Source organism: Schistocerca gregaria, chromosome 5, assembly GCF_023897955.1.
Source record: "Schistocerca gregaria isolate iqSchGreg1 chromosome 5, iqSchGreg1.2, whole genome shotgun sequence".
NCBI lineage: Eukaryota > Metazoa > Arthropoda > Insecta > Orthoptera > Acrididae > Schistocerca > Schistocerca gregaria.
Genome location: NC_064924.1, coordinates 565,796,522 through 565,812,560, shown reverse-complemented (window position 1 = coordinate 565,812,560; position 16,039 = coordinate 565,796,522). Strand labels below are relative to the sequence as shown.

Genomic DNA, 16,039 nt, shown 5'->3' with positions numbered 1-16,039 from the left:
GCTTAAGAACGGAATGTTCTACAATTGACAGCCCATGTCTCTTCGTCATCGGACGTCAGGGATGAAATAACAATGAAGAAAGAAAAGCCAACACTGAAATCAGTGCAAACATAATATATGGACGAAGAGGATGCCACCTCAGTAGGCGCTATTTCTGTGATGTCATCATGATGTAATTCAGTTAGTCATGTGCCGTTCTTTTGCCCAAAATGTTGGAGCTTCGCCAATTTCACGGCGGTCAGGCTTAGTCTCTAACGACGAGGATGAAGGAAACCGTAGAAAGCCAGGGATTTTATCAGAATTTGACACGGCATGCTTCACTGATAACTTTTTAGATTCGTATCTAATATTTCACATTTGCAACATTATTGTGGGCTGAGAAAAAAAATCGTGACTTACTTTCTGGGCGACCGTTGTAATACCTTGTAATACAATGACAACAATCGTGGGATAGCAATAGGTACGTATACAGATGGCGGTAGTATCGTGTGCAGAAAGTATGAAAGGGCAGTGCCTTGGCGGAGCTGTCATTTGCACTCATGTGATTCATGCGAAAATGTGTCCGACATGATGGCTCCAGAATGGTGCAGGTTGTATTTACATGGAATGGACTGGATCCTGTTGTCCAACTGAACCGATGGTTGATTGGAAACAGCTATGTTCGGCTATTTGGAGACCATCTGCAGCCATTCATGGACTTTATGTTTCCAAATGTTGTTGTTGTTGTGATCTTCAGTCTTGCGACATTTGATGCAGCTCTCCATGCTGTTCTATCCTGTGCAAGCTTCTTCATCTCCCAGTACCTACTGCAACCTACATCCTTCTGAATCTGCTTAGTGTATTCATCTCTTGGTCTCCCTCTATGATTTTTACCGTCCACGCTGAGTTCCAATACTAAATTGGTGATCCCTTGTTGCCCCAGAACCTGTCCTACCAACCGATACCTTCTTGTAGTCAAGTTGTGCCACAAACTCCTGTTCTCCCCAATTCTATTCATTACCTCCTCATTAGTTATATGATCTACCCATCTAATATTCAGCATCCTTCTGTAGCACCACATTTCGAAAGCTTGTATGCCGGCCGGGGTGGCCGAGCGGTTCTAGGCGCTACAGTCTGGAACCGCGCGACCGCTAAGGTCGCAGGTTCGAATCCTGCCTCGGGCATGGATGTGTGTGATGTCCTTAGGTTAGTTAAGTTTAAGTAGTTCTAAGTTCTAGGGGACTGAAAGCTTGTATTATCTTCTTGTCCAAACTATTTATCGTCCATGTTTCACTGCCATACATGGCTACACTCCATACAAATACTTTCAGAAACGACTTCCTGACACTTGCTCCCCAAATAGCAAAATTCATTTACTACTTTAAGCGTCTCATTTCCTAATCTAATTCCCTCAGGATCACCCGATTTAATTCGACTACATTCCATTATCCTCGTTTTGCTTTTGTTGATGTTCATCTTATATCCTCCTTTCAAGACACTGTCCATTCCGTTCAACTGCTCTTCCAAGTCCTTTGCTGTCTCTGACAGAATTACAATGTCATCGACGAACCTGAAAGTTTTTATTTCTTGTTTCCGAATAACGATGGAATTTTTATGGATGATAATGCGCCATGTCGCCGGGCCAGACTTGTTCGCAATTGGTTTTAAGGACGTTCTGGACAATTAGAGCGAATGATTTGACTACCGAGAATGCCCAACATGTATCCTGTTGAACATTTATACGACATAATCGAGAGGTCAGTTCGTGAACAAAATCCTGCACGGGCACGATTTTCGCAATTATGGACGGCTATAGAGGCAGCATGGCTCAGTATTTGTGCAGGAGACTTCCAACGACTTGTTGAGTGCATGCCACGTCGGGTTGCTGCACTACGCCTGTGAAAAGGAGATTCGACATGCTATTTGGAGGTGTCCCACGACTTCTGTCACCTCGATGTACACTACTGGCCATTCATGTGCACACCACGAAGATACTGTGCTGCAGACGCGAAATTTAACCGACAGGAAGAAGATGCTGTGATATGCAAACGATTACCTTTTCAGAGCATTCACACCAGGTTGGCACCGCTGGCGACACCTACAACGTGCTGACATGAGGAAGTTTCCAACCGATTTCTCATACACAAACAGCAGTTGATCTACATTGCCTGGTGAAACGTTGTTGTGATGCCTCGTCTAAGGAGGAGAAATGCGTACCATCACGTTTACGACTTTGATAAAGGCCGGATTGTAGCCTATCGCGACTGCGGTTTATCGTATCGCGACATTGCTGCTCGCGTTGGTCGAGATCGAATGACTCTTAGCAGAATATGGAATCGGTGGATTCAGGAGGGTAATAGGGAACGCCGTGCTGGATCCCAACGGCCTCGTATCACTAGCAGTCGATATGACAGGCATCTTATCCGTATGGCTCTAACGAATCGTGCAGCAACGTCTCGATCTCTGAGTCAACAGATGGGGACGTTTGCAAGACAACAACCATCTGCACGAACAGTTCACGACGTTTGCAGCAGCATGGACTATCAGCTCGGAGACCGTGGCTGCAGTTACCCTTGACGCTGCATCAGAGACAGGAGCGCCTGCGATGGTGTACTCAACGACGAACCTGGGTGCACGAATGGCAAAACTTCATTTTTTCGCGTGAATCCAGGTTGTGTTTACAGCATCACGATGGTCGCATCCGTGTTTGGCGACATCGCGGTGAACGCACATTGGAAGCGATTATTCGTCATCCCGATACTAGCGTATCACCCGGCGTGATGGTATGGGCTGCCATTGGTTACACGTCTCGGTCATCTCTTGTTCGCATTGACGGCACTTTGAACAGTGGACGTTACATTTCAGATGTGTTACGACCCGTGTCTGTACCCTTCATTCGATCCCTGCGAAACCCTACATTTCAACAAGATAATGCACGACCGCATGTTGCAGGTCCTGTACGGGCCTTTCTGGCTACAGAAAATGTTCGACTGCTGCCCTGGCCAGCACATTCTCCAGATCTCTCACCAATTGAGAACGCCTGGTGAATGGTGGCCGAGCAACTGGCTCGTCACAATACGCCAGTCACTACTCTTTAAGATCTGTGGTATCGTGTTGAAGCTGCATGGGCAGCTGTACCTGTACACGCCATCCAAGCTCTGTTTGACTCAATGCCCAGGCGTATCAAGGCCGTTATTACCGCCAGAGGTGCCACTGATTTCTCAGGATCTATGCACCCAAATTGTGTGAAAATGTAATCACATGTCAGTTCTAATATAATATATTTATCTAATGAATACCCGTTTATCATCTGCATTTCTTCTTGGTGTAGCAATTTTAATGGCCAGTGTTGTATATTTGCATCACGAGTGGGCTTCCGAATCGTTGAACGTCAGCTCATAGGATTCCGAATCTTTGGTCGGTTGCACACACAATGCGGATTTTTCCGCAGCGGTCAACTGACGGTCGCCACCGTTCCCGCAGTGGTGTACAGGAGTAAGTCAGAGCTTGCACATTAAGTGGAAGGAAAAACGAGCGGTAAATCTGCCGTCGGTGGTAGCTGTGTGACCGCTGGCTGCCACTGGCGCCGACGGCAATTCCACAGCCACGGCCAAAGTAGTGGCGCACTTGACCAAATGCAGGCTTACACACGTAGCGGTTTTTCTACCGTCGACAGCTGTTTTGTTCAGTATGAATAGGGTCGAGTCGTGGTGTTCACAGTTGATAACTGGTTTCTTCTTTCAGACATGCTTAGGTCTAGACATAGATAATGAATTCATCCACTACAATGGACATCCATGTCTAACACTATATTGTGTACTAATGGGTGTTTGTTTATTTAAAGTTTTGGTAAGGTAGGTATTTTGTATCTTTCTTCGGAATTTTATCAGTAAACACCGTTACTTTAAAACTAGTTTGAAAATGATTGTCCCAAACGTACGTCAGTGTTATTGGCAGCATTTCTACAGGCTGAATAGAATTCGTCATTTTGGTATTTTTCCGCTGAATAGTATCTTTCAACCGCCCATGAAGCCTGTCAAAGGCAGACACGGACATTCTGAAATAATTGAAGAATTTCGGGTCATCCTGTCTCAAGTCTTCAAACAACGTGTAGAAAGCTCCAGCCTCCCTTCTTCTTTCATTAATTGGATGAACCCAAATTAATCGATTATTTTTTCTCCTTTTCATTCGTCGACGTAATAACAACAAACTTATAATTCTCACTCTGTTCATTTCTTAAGAGCAACAAATACTTCAAATAAAGCAGTAAACTTGTGTGAACTGGTTTGATCAAATCCGCCGTATGCGCAACCGGCCTTTGAGTGGCCCTGCCTCTTCCCGCAGGTCGGCCGCGAGCTGGGGGCGGGCGGGCGGCTGTTGACGCGCGTGGACCCGCGCGGCCGCCGCGAGCTGTGGTGGGTGTCGGCGGCGCCGCCGGCCTCCCCGGCGCCGAAGCGCGCCGCGTCCCCCACTGCCGCGCGCGGCGGGCTCAGCGGCGAGCTGCGCGGCCTGCTAAGCTTCCGGCGCGCGCGCCGCCTCGCGCAGCAGCAGCAGCAGCAGCTGGCGCGCCGGCGCGTCGTGGCCGCAGCAGACGCGCGCGACCGCCGCCAGTGGCCCGCCGTGCTGCTCACGTTCGAGCGCGGCGTCTCGCCGGAGCCCGGCTGCGGCCCGCCGTCGCCGTCGCCGCACGCGCTGCTCGCCGCCAGGAAGGCGCGCCTCGAGGTCGCCGCCGTCTGACCACACACATCCACTACTACTGCTCTCTCTCTCGTATCTCATTTTGTGGCTCCTCCGGTGGTTGCTTGGGTCCGTACTATTCGAATGAACTGAACTCTGTTCATCGCAAGTTTATCACAAAAGTAAATATTGCAGAAAGGTATCGTGTATACAGAATATGGTCCTCCGATCCAAACTGTCAACCAAGTTTTTTTGCAAAGATATCCGTGAAAGACTCGAGACAAGGGTGAATCGAGTGAGACCGGGCATTGCAGACAAGTGGATGCTGCATCATGACAACGCCCCACTTCACACGATCACTTCCATTACGGAATTTTTTTTCTCAAAAGGTATTCTTGTTATTCCACAGCCCCCCCTATTTACATGATCTGAGTCTTTGTGACTTCCTTCTTTCGCCGAAATTAAAATATCTCTTAAAACGACGACATTTTGGGACTCAGCAGAACATTCAAAAGAGCGTGACCGACATGTTAAAAGCCCTACAAGTTGAAGCCTTTCAGCCATGGGCGTACCCAGCCAGGGACAGGAGGGGTGGGGGCAACTGCCCCCCCCCCCCCCCCCCCCGGAAGACATTTGAACTCGTTCGCGCAGATCCGGGAGTAATTTTTTCGTCTTCGGCACGTTACTGTCGGCAAATCCTAGAAGACTATTACTGAATTAAAAAGTTGTACTTTTAGACAAGTGCATTCTTATATTTAAAATGTCTTTGTTTCCAGAGACTAGTATGACCTGTCCCAAGTGAGGGACAAAACCACGAATGGGTTCACTCAATTGATCAACACTACGGCACTGTGACCTCTAGACTAGAGGAAATCGCTAGAAGTAAAGTTACAGAATTAATCGAAGAAATCCATTAACAATAGCAACATTGAGACTTAGGTATACAATGTAATTGACCAGAGGTTGTCTCCACATTAACTTCGTTGAGCTACTGAAAATAGTTTTTCAATAAAAATCGAATATCCGAAAAATTTGAATTGCATATTAGACTTTGTGGAACTAAAAATCGTACCCTTATTAACTAGCACACCATATTTTCGGGAGCCCATTCGTTCAGATTATTTGGAAGGTGATACTAAAATGTAGCGAGCCCAGAGTACGGAATGTTATTAGTAGCCGCAGTACAACTGGTGCTTCCCAAGTCTTTTAAGTGCTGTTGAGCAGCGTCGTGCTACATAAGCCGAATGTATGCAATGCTCACTGCTTCCTCAAAGTAATAATTAAATTATCCTTGTACTTGACCATTGTAAGCAAGGACAGCAGCTACAAGGCAAAGCACAACTTGGTAGTGTACCTGATTATACTAATTTTTTAATGGGTCACTTAACCAGGAAAGTTGTAGGACAATTTTAGGATCTTGAAATGGAAATCAAGTCTGTCTTTAACAGAATTTTATTTTCTCTTTAAGATCCACAAAGGTTAATCAGAAGTGGTCAAAGAAACAATATTAATTGAATTAGGAAGTGATGCTAACACTGTGAGAGGTAACAAATCGAAAGGGAGACTGCATGGAGAATGAAGACCTTGACATCCTTATCTGTGCAGCTCAGAGAGATGACATTATCGAAACATAATACAAGTTGGAATTAAATCAGCAACGCAAGTGACCTGCCATAAACATAAGAGAAGCGTGCTGCTCAGATCGCAGATTGCATTACGGCACGGTATGAGAACTGTTACATCTCCTCGTGATCAGCAACGTATGCTGAGCAGCCCCAGCTGGTAGTCAGGTCAAATCTCCTCCAGCTGTCCGTATCTGCAGGTCTCTCGACCCCTCCGCTGTTTGTGTCCGAATGCCCAAGAACTTACTTTCTCTTCCTCAACTTCCAACCTTTAAAAAATTCAGCGACTAATGGGGTGACTTCAAGCTACTGCCAGTGCAAAGAACGACAAATGTGGCAAAATTTACCGAATATGGGAGAAGCGCAGCAAACTTCCCACTTTTTTGTGTACAACACGTATATTTTACCATCGTGAGATTGGCACTGGGCTGAAGCAGTGATATTTTAATTGGTTGGCCCATGTGCTAGGTCAGGCGACACAATCTCATTGGATGAATCAGATTTCTGGAGTTAAATGCAACCGACACTCCCATGCTAGGCACCAAGATGTGTCAGCCTTTGAAGTAACGCAGAAAGCAAAAATAAAATGTCCTGCTTCTATCTCCAGCAGGTGGTAATGTGGTTCACGGTCCAGTACGCAGTGCTATGCAGTCCGTATTCCCATGAAGGCGGGCCACAGACTGGCTTCTGCGTAAGTTTCTGAATACCCCAGGGAAACTTGCTTGACCTAATGAGAATCACCGACTGCCGTCTGCCGACAAACGAGACCCGAGATCGGAGCCCCACTTGCACCGCTAGGAAGGTGCGAAGCTCCCTCTCCGTGTACTCAATTCAAGTGCTCACAGATGTGACGGCAAAATAGTGGGCGAAAACTGAATTGATGTCACATAGCATTATATGACAATAATGTCACACAGAATTGCAGACATACAGGAGAATCAGCTCGTGGAAGCAGTGCATAACTTGAAAGAAAAACTATGCGGTCCTTCGCATTACCAAAGTTTTAAAAAATCAAGCCAGTGAGGAAGACTCTTACGATCACATCGCATTCAGAAAAGAACTGACGCAGTATAATAGGTATTCGAAATTATTTTTACTTTACAGGAATACGACCACACAATTTTCACACACAGCCCGCATCTCGTGGTCGTGCGGTAGCGTTCTCGCTTCCCACGCCCGGGTTCGATTCCCGGCGGGGTCAGGGATTTTCTCTGCCTCGTGATGGCTGGGTGTTGTGTGATGTCCTTAGGTTAGTTAGGTTTAAGTAGTTCTAAGTTCTAGGGGACTGATGACCATAGATGTTAAGTCCCATAGTGCTCAGAGCCATTTGAATCTTTTTTTTTTTTTTTGAATTTTCACATATTCGCGGCTGTTTTGCATAATTTCACCATCTGCTTTCAGTGTATGTATTTTCGAACGGCCTTCTGAGTATCGCTGAAATATTGAAAACCAGACTTTAATTTCTCACTTTCTGAAAATAACGGAAGCAACCCTATTGTTATAAACACTTTCAACCGTCTACGTAGTTTTGCCAACATCTAAAATAATATCAACACAGAGATAGTCTTTTGTAACTTTCTTCATTTGTTATTTTAGCGTCCTTTTGATAGAAAGATGACTGACGGGCAATTAATTATAATCTATCAATTGTCCAGCATTACTTTAGCAAATTAATTACTTAGCTGGACGTAGACAATGTAAATATGTACATAGGGAGCGTAACTCCATTGCACCAAGTATTCCACGGTACGTTCCGTGTAACAATAAAGATAAGACTGCTGTTGTTATTCTTATTGTTGTTATTATTAAATATGAACACTGTATATAAATTTTTGCCATATCCAAATACATGTAACAAAAATAAACAGTGGTTACAGTTTTCGTTGAAATAACGATTTCTCAATTTACAATAAATGTTTCCTGATCCGCCACTGTTCCAGCTATCTTGCCTAGTGTGTAGTGCCGCAGGATTCTCGCATTAGGGTCTCGGCTTCACCTACTGGAGACAAACAACGATTTTGCTGAGACCAAGTCGTTTGGAATAGCCATTCTGAAATACGTCATTTGCAAATCCGGAAAGATGGCTGTTGTACTAAAGACGTGGAAGTCAAACGAGAAGAGGTGCTTTATTCGTTTCCTTCGCAGCGTACGAGGAACACTCATTACAATACAAGAGGATATGCAGCCTTTGTACTGAGGTAAGTATTTCAGTTTGTGTGGCGTGCTGTGGCTCATTAACCGTTGAGAAGAACTGAACGGCGCCTGTTCGCAACAGACACCATTGCCAGCGTGGATGCAACGATGAGAGGGGTTCGGCGTGTGCACATGATGGTTGCCGTAGTTAGCGACATGACCCTTAACCCGATAATCGTTGGTTAACGAAGTTAACTTTTCTAGCAACGGATTAATTTTTAAGTTAATTGTAACAAACGTTAACGGACTCTTCTAAGTTCCGCCAACTTCTCTTGCGTCCGTTAATCGTTAATTAGGTACCTACTATTTGCGACAAAATGACGCAGCGCCGCAACGGAAATCATTTACTGACAAGTGTGGGTCGTTTAAGTGTGTGGTAAGACCGAGGAGCGAACGATTGATGTTAACAAACGACTGAGAGCGAGAATAACTAGGTGTTAGATGTTAATTGTTTTTTCTGAGTTCTTTCTGTTACTGGATTGACGGTGGAAACTAAAGCATGCAGTCAGACTGCAGCTCTGCAACTGATGGAAATCCGTGGACGCATTTAAGTAATTACATTAATTTTATATCCAGATCGCGTAAACAAATAGTGTTCTCTTGAAGTCTGTGCTTGCCTAAAACATCGACAATTATGGCTCACAATTCGAGCCTTAACGATGCGTTGTTTCTTGCTGAAAAGGTTTTAGTAAAATTGTTTATTAAATATAATACCCCTATGCCCTCGAGTGCTGCAGTGGAACGGCTTTTTTCTGTGGACAAAAACATGTTGTCCCCTAAATGAACCTCGCCCTTCGAAGAGAACTTTGAACATGTTGATGTTCATGAAAGGGATATATGCACCTTATGTTATTCCCCCAGATTTTGAGTCTACCGTGATAAGTAAATAACTATAAAACTAAACTGTTTCTTTATCGTCGACGTCTTACCGACACGTCCCCAACCAAAGTAGTTTAATTTAAGCAACGGTAATGTGTTCGATTCCCTTGTTCATTTCACTATACTCACAACACGAAGTTTACTATTACCAGTAAACGATTTACGAGTAACTTTACCTTGCGATCAATCTCCTGTGAAGTAACGCTTAACGAAGTTAACTTTTTTAGCAACGGATTAACGATTAGCGAAGTTAACTTTTTGATTAACGTTGCCCAGTTAGTATGGTTGGTAGCCGGAAGCACAACATGTCATAGAACAGTATTTAAAATTGTGTAGTTGGGATGAAAAAACACGATAGTTCAATGTCCCCTCGACGACGAGGTCATCAGAGACGGGAGTCTTTGCAGTTTCGAAATGTTTCTTGTAGGGTGGGTGCCTAAGATTGATGACCTTCTATAAGGACAAGAGGGAGATCCGTCGCTGCAGCATCTGTAGCGCTATCCTGACAGGGCTCAAAGATCTTGTTTGAATTGTCGTCGCAGACAAACCATGTCCTCACGTGCACAATGTGTGGATGTGCCGAACAAGCTGAAGGCAGACTATCGGCTCGGTCCTTTGCGTATAAGAAACCAACCGCCACAGATCGCAAACAGCAGCATTTCTCCCACACTGAGGCCCCACTGCTAGTAGGGCACGACGCGTTCTTCAGATATAAGGGTCGAGGACAGTTTTCCAGTCAATTTCGAAAAACAGAGTTGCGTCCTATTAAGACGACGTAGGTCTTAGAGTACCATGCTGTGCGGCTGGTCCTGGCGGAGGTTCGAGTCCTCCCTCGGGCATGGGTGTGTGTGTGTGTTTGTCCTTAGGATAATTTAGGTTAAGTAGTGTGTAAGCTTAGGGACTGATGACTTTAGTAGTAAAGTCCCATAAGATTTCACACACATTTGAACATTTTTTAAGAGTACCATGTGTGTACAATATTCCTAGTTGATGTAGACAAATCATACGCACTGTTACCGACAACTTTTAAATTTGTACTACTTGTTGTGTAACCGAAATTCAGCGGTTCTTTCAAAAACAGTTATGTGGAGGACCTTACACGTTTTACCGCTCAGTGTACACTGCCACTTTTCACGCCACATAGGCGCAGTGGACGGAAAAATATGAAAACGCTAAAAACACACCACACTATCATGCCTAATACGATGTAGGAAAAGCGTTAGCATTCAAAACATCCTTCAGCTGTCTCGGATTGTGTAAATCAGGGCTTCCCAACCTTTTCAGCTGGTGGACCCCTTCTTCAGTCGAAAATCCATGGCGGACCTCTAGTCAGTCAATAGCACAGTAACTTTAAATTTCAGAGTGAAACCCATGGGAACAAAGCTTCTTAATGCAAGTGCCATGCTCCCAATGCCCCCCCCCCCTCCTCAAACTCCTGAAGTATCAATAATATTTGGTTTACAGATGAATGAAAACAACTTGAAATTAACGATCCAATTTGAATCCCCACTGTATACAGACACTTACTAGTGGATTTACCCCCTTTGTTCAACACACTATAGCCTGATTAAAATTACTTGGTAATTGACATTTCACACGTTGGACCGGCCTTCCTCCAAGAGCAATCAACGTCACGTCCAACGCGCGCGCGTGTGTGTGTGTGTGTGTGTGTGTGTGTGTGTGTGTGTGTGTGTGGTTTCTCATGAAATCCGAAGAAAAATGTTCAAATGTATATAAAGTCTATGGCACTTAACTGCTGAGGTCATCAGTCCCTAGTCTTACACACTATTAACCTAAGTTTAACTTCCGCTGAGGATAACACACACACACATGCCCGTGGGAGGACTCGAACCTCCGGCGGGAGCGGCTGCGCAATTCACGACGACATGGCGCCTTAGATTGCGTGCGGCTGTGAAGAAAAGAGGCAGACCTATGATTCGGGATACAAACACATTGCTTTTAAAGGACTATTGTGTGCGATGTGTGGGAATACATTCACCTAGTTTACATGCATTTCCAAAACCGGATTTCGTAAGCCGACGCCCCATTTCCGCTTTTGGTTGGTCAAGTAAACACTTCAAAATCGATTCTGGAAATCTGCGTTTATAAAGCCGTTTTCCAGTTCCACAGTAGATTTTCGTACCCATGCAAACAGCTCAGGAAGTCTAGTTATTTTTACGTCTTTGCGTATCTATTGAACGGCAGCTGTCAGTCCATAGCCGGCAGCTAGCAGGCAGCGTTGCAGCAGTGTACTGCCAGTTGGTAGCTGGCAACTGGCAGGCGGCGTGGCAACAGTTTAGCCACAGCTGGCAACTTCAACTACTACTTGGACACTATATCCTGGCAGTCAGCCTCGACTGTAAGCAAATTAGGAAAACAAACAGACGGACTCTCTTATTTCTATAAAAGAAGACAAAGCATTTCACAAAACATAAGCCTTTTGTTCTCAAAGGAACCAATTCTGGCAGAGGAGGTTAACCTTTTTCAAGATGGCACGTAAGAAGTCCTCATTTGTTTACTCTCGCAGCCAGCTTCCAGAATATAGTGTCAGAGCAATAGCAAGTAATTGTAATTGAAGTACAGGCAGGCCATATTTTTAACTGAGAGGACAGGATATATTATAAAGAAAAGAAATTAGCTTTAGAGATCATTTTAATTTTCGTAACAAAAATATCAATGCCAACAGAATTCAATTAATAATTATTTTGTAAATGACAAAAGACAGAAACAAAATTCCTACAGAGTTATAGTTCAGGTATGTTCACTGAGCATCTACGAAGAAAAATGCTTTCTTCTTTACTGTAGATGAGTCTGTAGGAATAATAATGGAATCCTAATGTGATGGTTGAGAGTGATGACACAATTTTGAAAAGTTGGGTTCAATTCTTGACAGCTGGAGACGGATGTCTGGTTCCGCATCTAGACAGCTTCGGAAATTAGTTATGTGGGCAGCTTAGATCGAGAATCCAGATTCACACATGTATGTTGTGGCAAACGGAAGAAGTACACGTTTTGCCTTTTCAACAAGGGGGTAGTATTTCTTGTTATCCAAACGGATCCAAAGGTGTGAGTAACGGTCAATGTCAAAACTTGATTTCTAGGTAGGGTCTGTGGCAATTTCTATCAACAACTCATATTCATTTGATGATAGAATGTTCGGCTTTTTCGATACAGTGAATGCGTTGACCACCCATTCGTATTTCTGCAGCTTGTCATCTTCAGCTGTTGGGAAATAATGCTCCAAAAATGACATCAAGCTTCGGAGATGTTCCAGGATTTAATGAAACAAATTCTTCCCAAGCACCGATGTTTTGTTTCTCAAAAACTCCTCGAGAAGAGGAAAACAGTCGACCTCCCCCTTCTCGACACTCTCTGCCCAAAAATCGATTTTCCTCTTGAATGCTCGAACTTTGTCGATAGCCGTGAACTTTGTTTCACTTTGCCCTTGGAGTGAAATATTCATTTCGTTCATTTTGGAGAAAATATCTGACAAATAGGCAGGTACACACTGCCAATTTTCGCCATTAATAAGGTCCGCTAATTTGGTGTTATGCTCCAAAAGGAAAGCTAAGACTACCAATCTTAATTCGTACAACCGAGAGAGTGCATTCCCACGTGAGAGCCACCTCACTTCTGTTTGGAGAAGGCTTCCCATATCTTCACACAGTATTGTGAAAAGTCTTGACTTCAGCGGCCTTGGTTTTATGTAGTTAATGATTTGAATGGATTCGTCTAAAACTTTCTTGAGCGAAACAGGCATTTGTTTCGCAGCTAAAGCGTATCTGTGGAGAGCTCGATGACTACTGCTGCAATTCTTGGCGTTTTCTTTTATTTTCGACCGTAGCGGTCGCGCGGTTCCACACTGAAGCGCCTAGAAGCCGCATTCCCCGGCACTAAACTTTGCATACGTTCTCACTTAGGAACCGCAAAGGCTGCTCGGGAATACGACCTGAAGTAAAAGTACACATGCTGATTTTCACATTTTTATTCAATAATTTTACTCATTATTTTACACGATTTGGTGAAAGGTGGCCACGGACCCCCTAGAAAGAGCCGGAGGACCCTTAAGGGGTCCGCGGACCACACGTTGGGAAGCCCTGGTGTAAATGAAGGTCCTGTGTGCTTTTTAAGGAAATCTTTCACCGCTCTTCCTGCAAAACAGACGCAAGTTCAGGTAACGATGGTGAAGGTGAATCGCTATCACGCACTCTTCTCTCCAAAGTACACCACAAAGACTTAATAATATTGTACCCGTTGACTGTGGTAGCCAGGGGAGATACGACAATTCAGCATCGTTCTTACATAACCAGTCCTGGACGATGCGAGGCATATGAACAGTGGCTCAGTCACTTTGGAAGGCAGTATCACCTCTCGTGAGCAAACATTGCGCCATGGGGTGGACCTGATCAGCCGAAATGGTCGCCCTAACCGCCGTCTGCTTCACGTCTGCTGTGCAGCGAGTTACCTTAATTTAAGTATTAATTGTATTTTTCTTACTTGTCACTTCTTCTTCGGTGTGTTTTTGCTTTTAGGAAGCTTTAATTGTCGAGTGCTAGTAATAGTGTTCCATAGATTTCGTGTTTGTTTTGAATAGTCAGAGAGTCCCTTTAGTCAGCCATAGTGCTAGTAGTGCTAGTGTTTGTTTTGAATACAGTCCAGAGACAGGTAGTGCTATTTTCATTGTTTTCTACAAGAAGTGGTTAGCAATCACAGTTTAGTCAATAATCAGCCGCCTTTAGTGAATTAGCAGTCTAGTTAAAAGTTGATTAAGTCTCTTCAGTAAACTGATTCCTTAGGATGGATAGGATGTGTGACTGCTGTGTACGGACGCAGGAGGAGCTGGCCACTCTTCGCGAACAGCTGAGCGTGTTGATGGCCGCGGTCAGCCGTCTTCAGGCTGCTGCCTCGGAATGTAGCGGCAGTGGGGAGTCTGGTGCGTCGCAAGGTACACCCCAGGTGTTACATGCTTCACCCACTGTCCCTGCTGTCGAGACATCTTCGCGGGTACCGGGCGCGGTTGGGCCACCCTCTCCCCAAGGGGAGTGGCGGGTTCAGCGGCGTTCGCGGCGCACGAGGCGGAGGGTCAATGTGGAGGCTGGCCGTGTGGCATCGCCCGCTCTGCCTGTGAGTGGACATGTGGCTGCTCCTTCGGCAAGGTCCGAGCAAGCACACGGGGGGAGGGGTTTATTAGTTATTGAGAGCTCCAACGTTAGGCGGGTGATGGAGCCCCTTAGGGAAATAGCAGAAAGGTCGGGTTAGAAGGCCAGTGTTCACTCTGTCTGCTTGCCGGGGGGTCTCATCCGAGATGTGGAGGAGGCCCTACCGGCGGCGATAGAGAGCACTGGGTGCACCCGACTGCAAATTGTTGCTCATGTCGGCACCAATGACTCCTGCCGTCTGGGTTCAGAGGTCATCCTCAGTTCGTACAGGCGGTTGGCGGAGTTGATGAAGGCGGAAAGCCTCGCTCGCAGGATGGAATCAGAGCTAACTATTTTTAGTATCGTTCCCAGAACCGATCGCGATCCTCTGGTTTGGAGCCGAGTGGAAGGCTTAAACCAGAGGCTCAGACGATTCTGCGGAGAGCTGGGGTGCAAATTTCTCGACCTCCGCTATCGGGTGAAGAAATGTAGGGTCCCCCTGAATAGGTCAGGCGTGCACTACACGCCGGAAGCGGGTACGAGGGTAGCGGAGTACGTGTGTAGTGCACATGACGTTTTTTTAGGTTAGAGAATTCCCTCCCTAGGCCCGACAAGACGCCTCCTGAGACGCGGCAAGGCAGGAGTAGGCAAAATGCAACAGGGAATAACACTATTAATCTGCTAATAGTAAACTGCTGGAGCGTCTATAGAAAGATCCCAGAACTGCTCTCATTAATAAACGGTCACAACGCCCACTGGCTGAAACCACATGTAAACAGTAATGAAATCCTAAACTCAGATTGGAATGTATACTGCAGAGACAGGCTGGAAAGTGAAGGGGGAGGCGTGTTTATAGCGATAAGAAGTGCAATAGTATCGATGGAAATTGACGGAGATCCGAAATGTGAAATAATCTGGGTGAAGGTCACGGTTAAAGCAGGCTCAGACATGGTCATTGAACGTCTCTATAGGCCCCTTGGCTCAGCAACTGTTGTGGCTGAGCACTTGAAGGATAATTTGAAAAGTATTTCGAGTAGATTTCCCCACCATGTTATAGTTCTGGGTGGAGATTTTAATTTGCCAGATATAGACTGGGAGGTTCAAATGTTCATAATGGGTGGCAGGGACAAAGAATCCAGTGAAATTTTTTTAGAGTGCTTTATCTGCATACTACCTTGAGCAGTTAAACAGAGAACCAACTCTTGGCGATAATATATTAGACCTTCTGGTGACAAACAGACCCGAACTATTTGAATCAGTTAATGCAGAACAGGGAATCAGCGATCATAAAGCGGTTACTGCATCGATGATTTCAGCCGTAAATAGAAATATTAAAAAAGGTAGGAAGATTTTTCTGTTTAGCAAAAGTGACTAAAAGCAGATTACAGAGTACCTGACGGCTCAATACAAAAGTTTTGTCTAAAGTACAGATAGTGTTGAGGATCAGTGGACAAAGTTCAAAACCATCGTACAATATGCGTTAGATGAGTATGTGCCAAGCAAGATCATAAGAGATGGAAAAGAGCCACCGTGGTACAACAACCGAGTTAG

General features: G+C 45.1%; 1 protein-coding gene across 1 annotated transcript in view; it reads left to right on the top strand.

The window, feature by feature from the left end:
- Positions 1-4,716, top strand: part of LOC126273411 (translation initiation factor IF-2-like) — a 64,344-nt gene extending 59,628 nt beyond the window's left edge. The window contains exon 4 of the mRNA XM_049976962.1: positions 4,324-4,716. Coding sequence (XP_049832919.1) covers positions 4,324-4,716 — 393 coding nt within the window. The remainder of the gene's footprint in view (positions 1-4,323) is intronic.
- Positions 4,717-16,039: the final 11,323 nt, after the last annotated feature.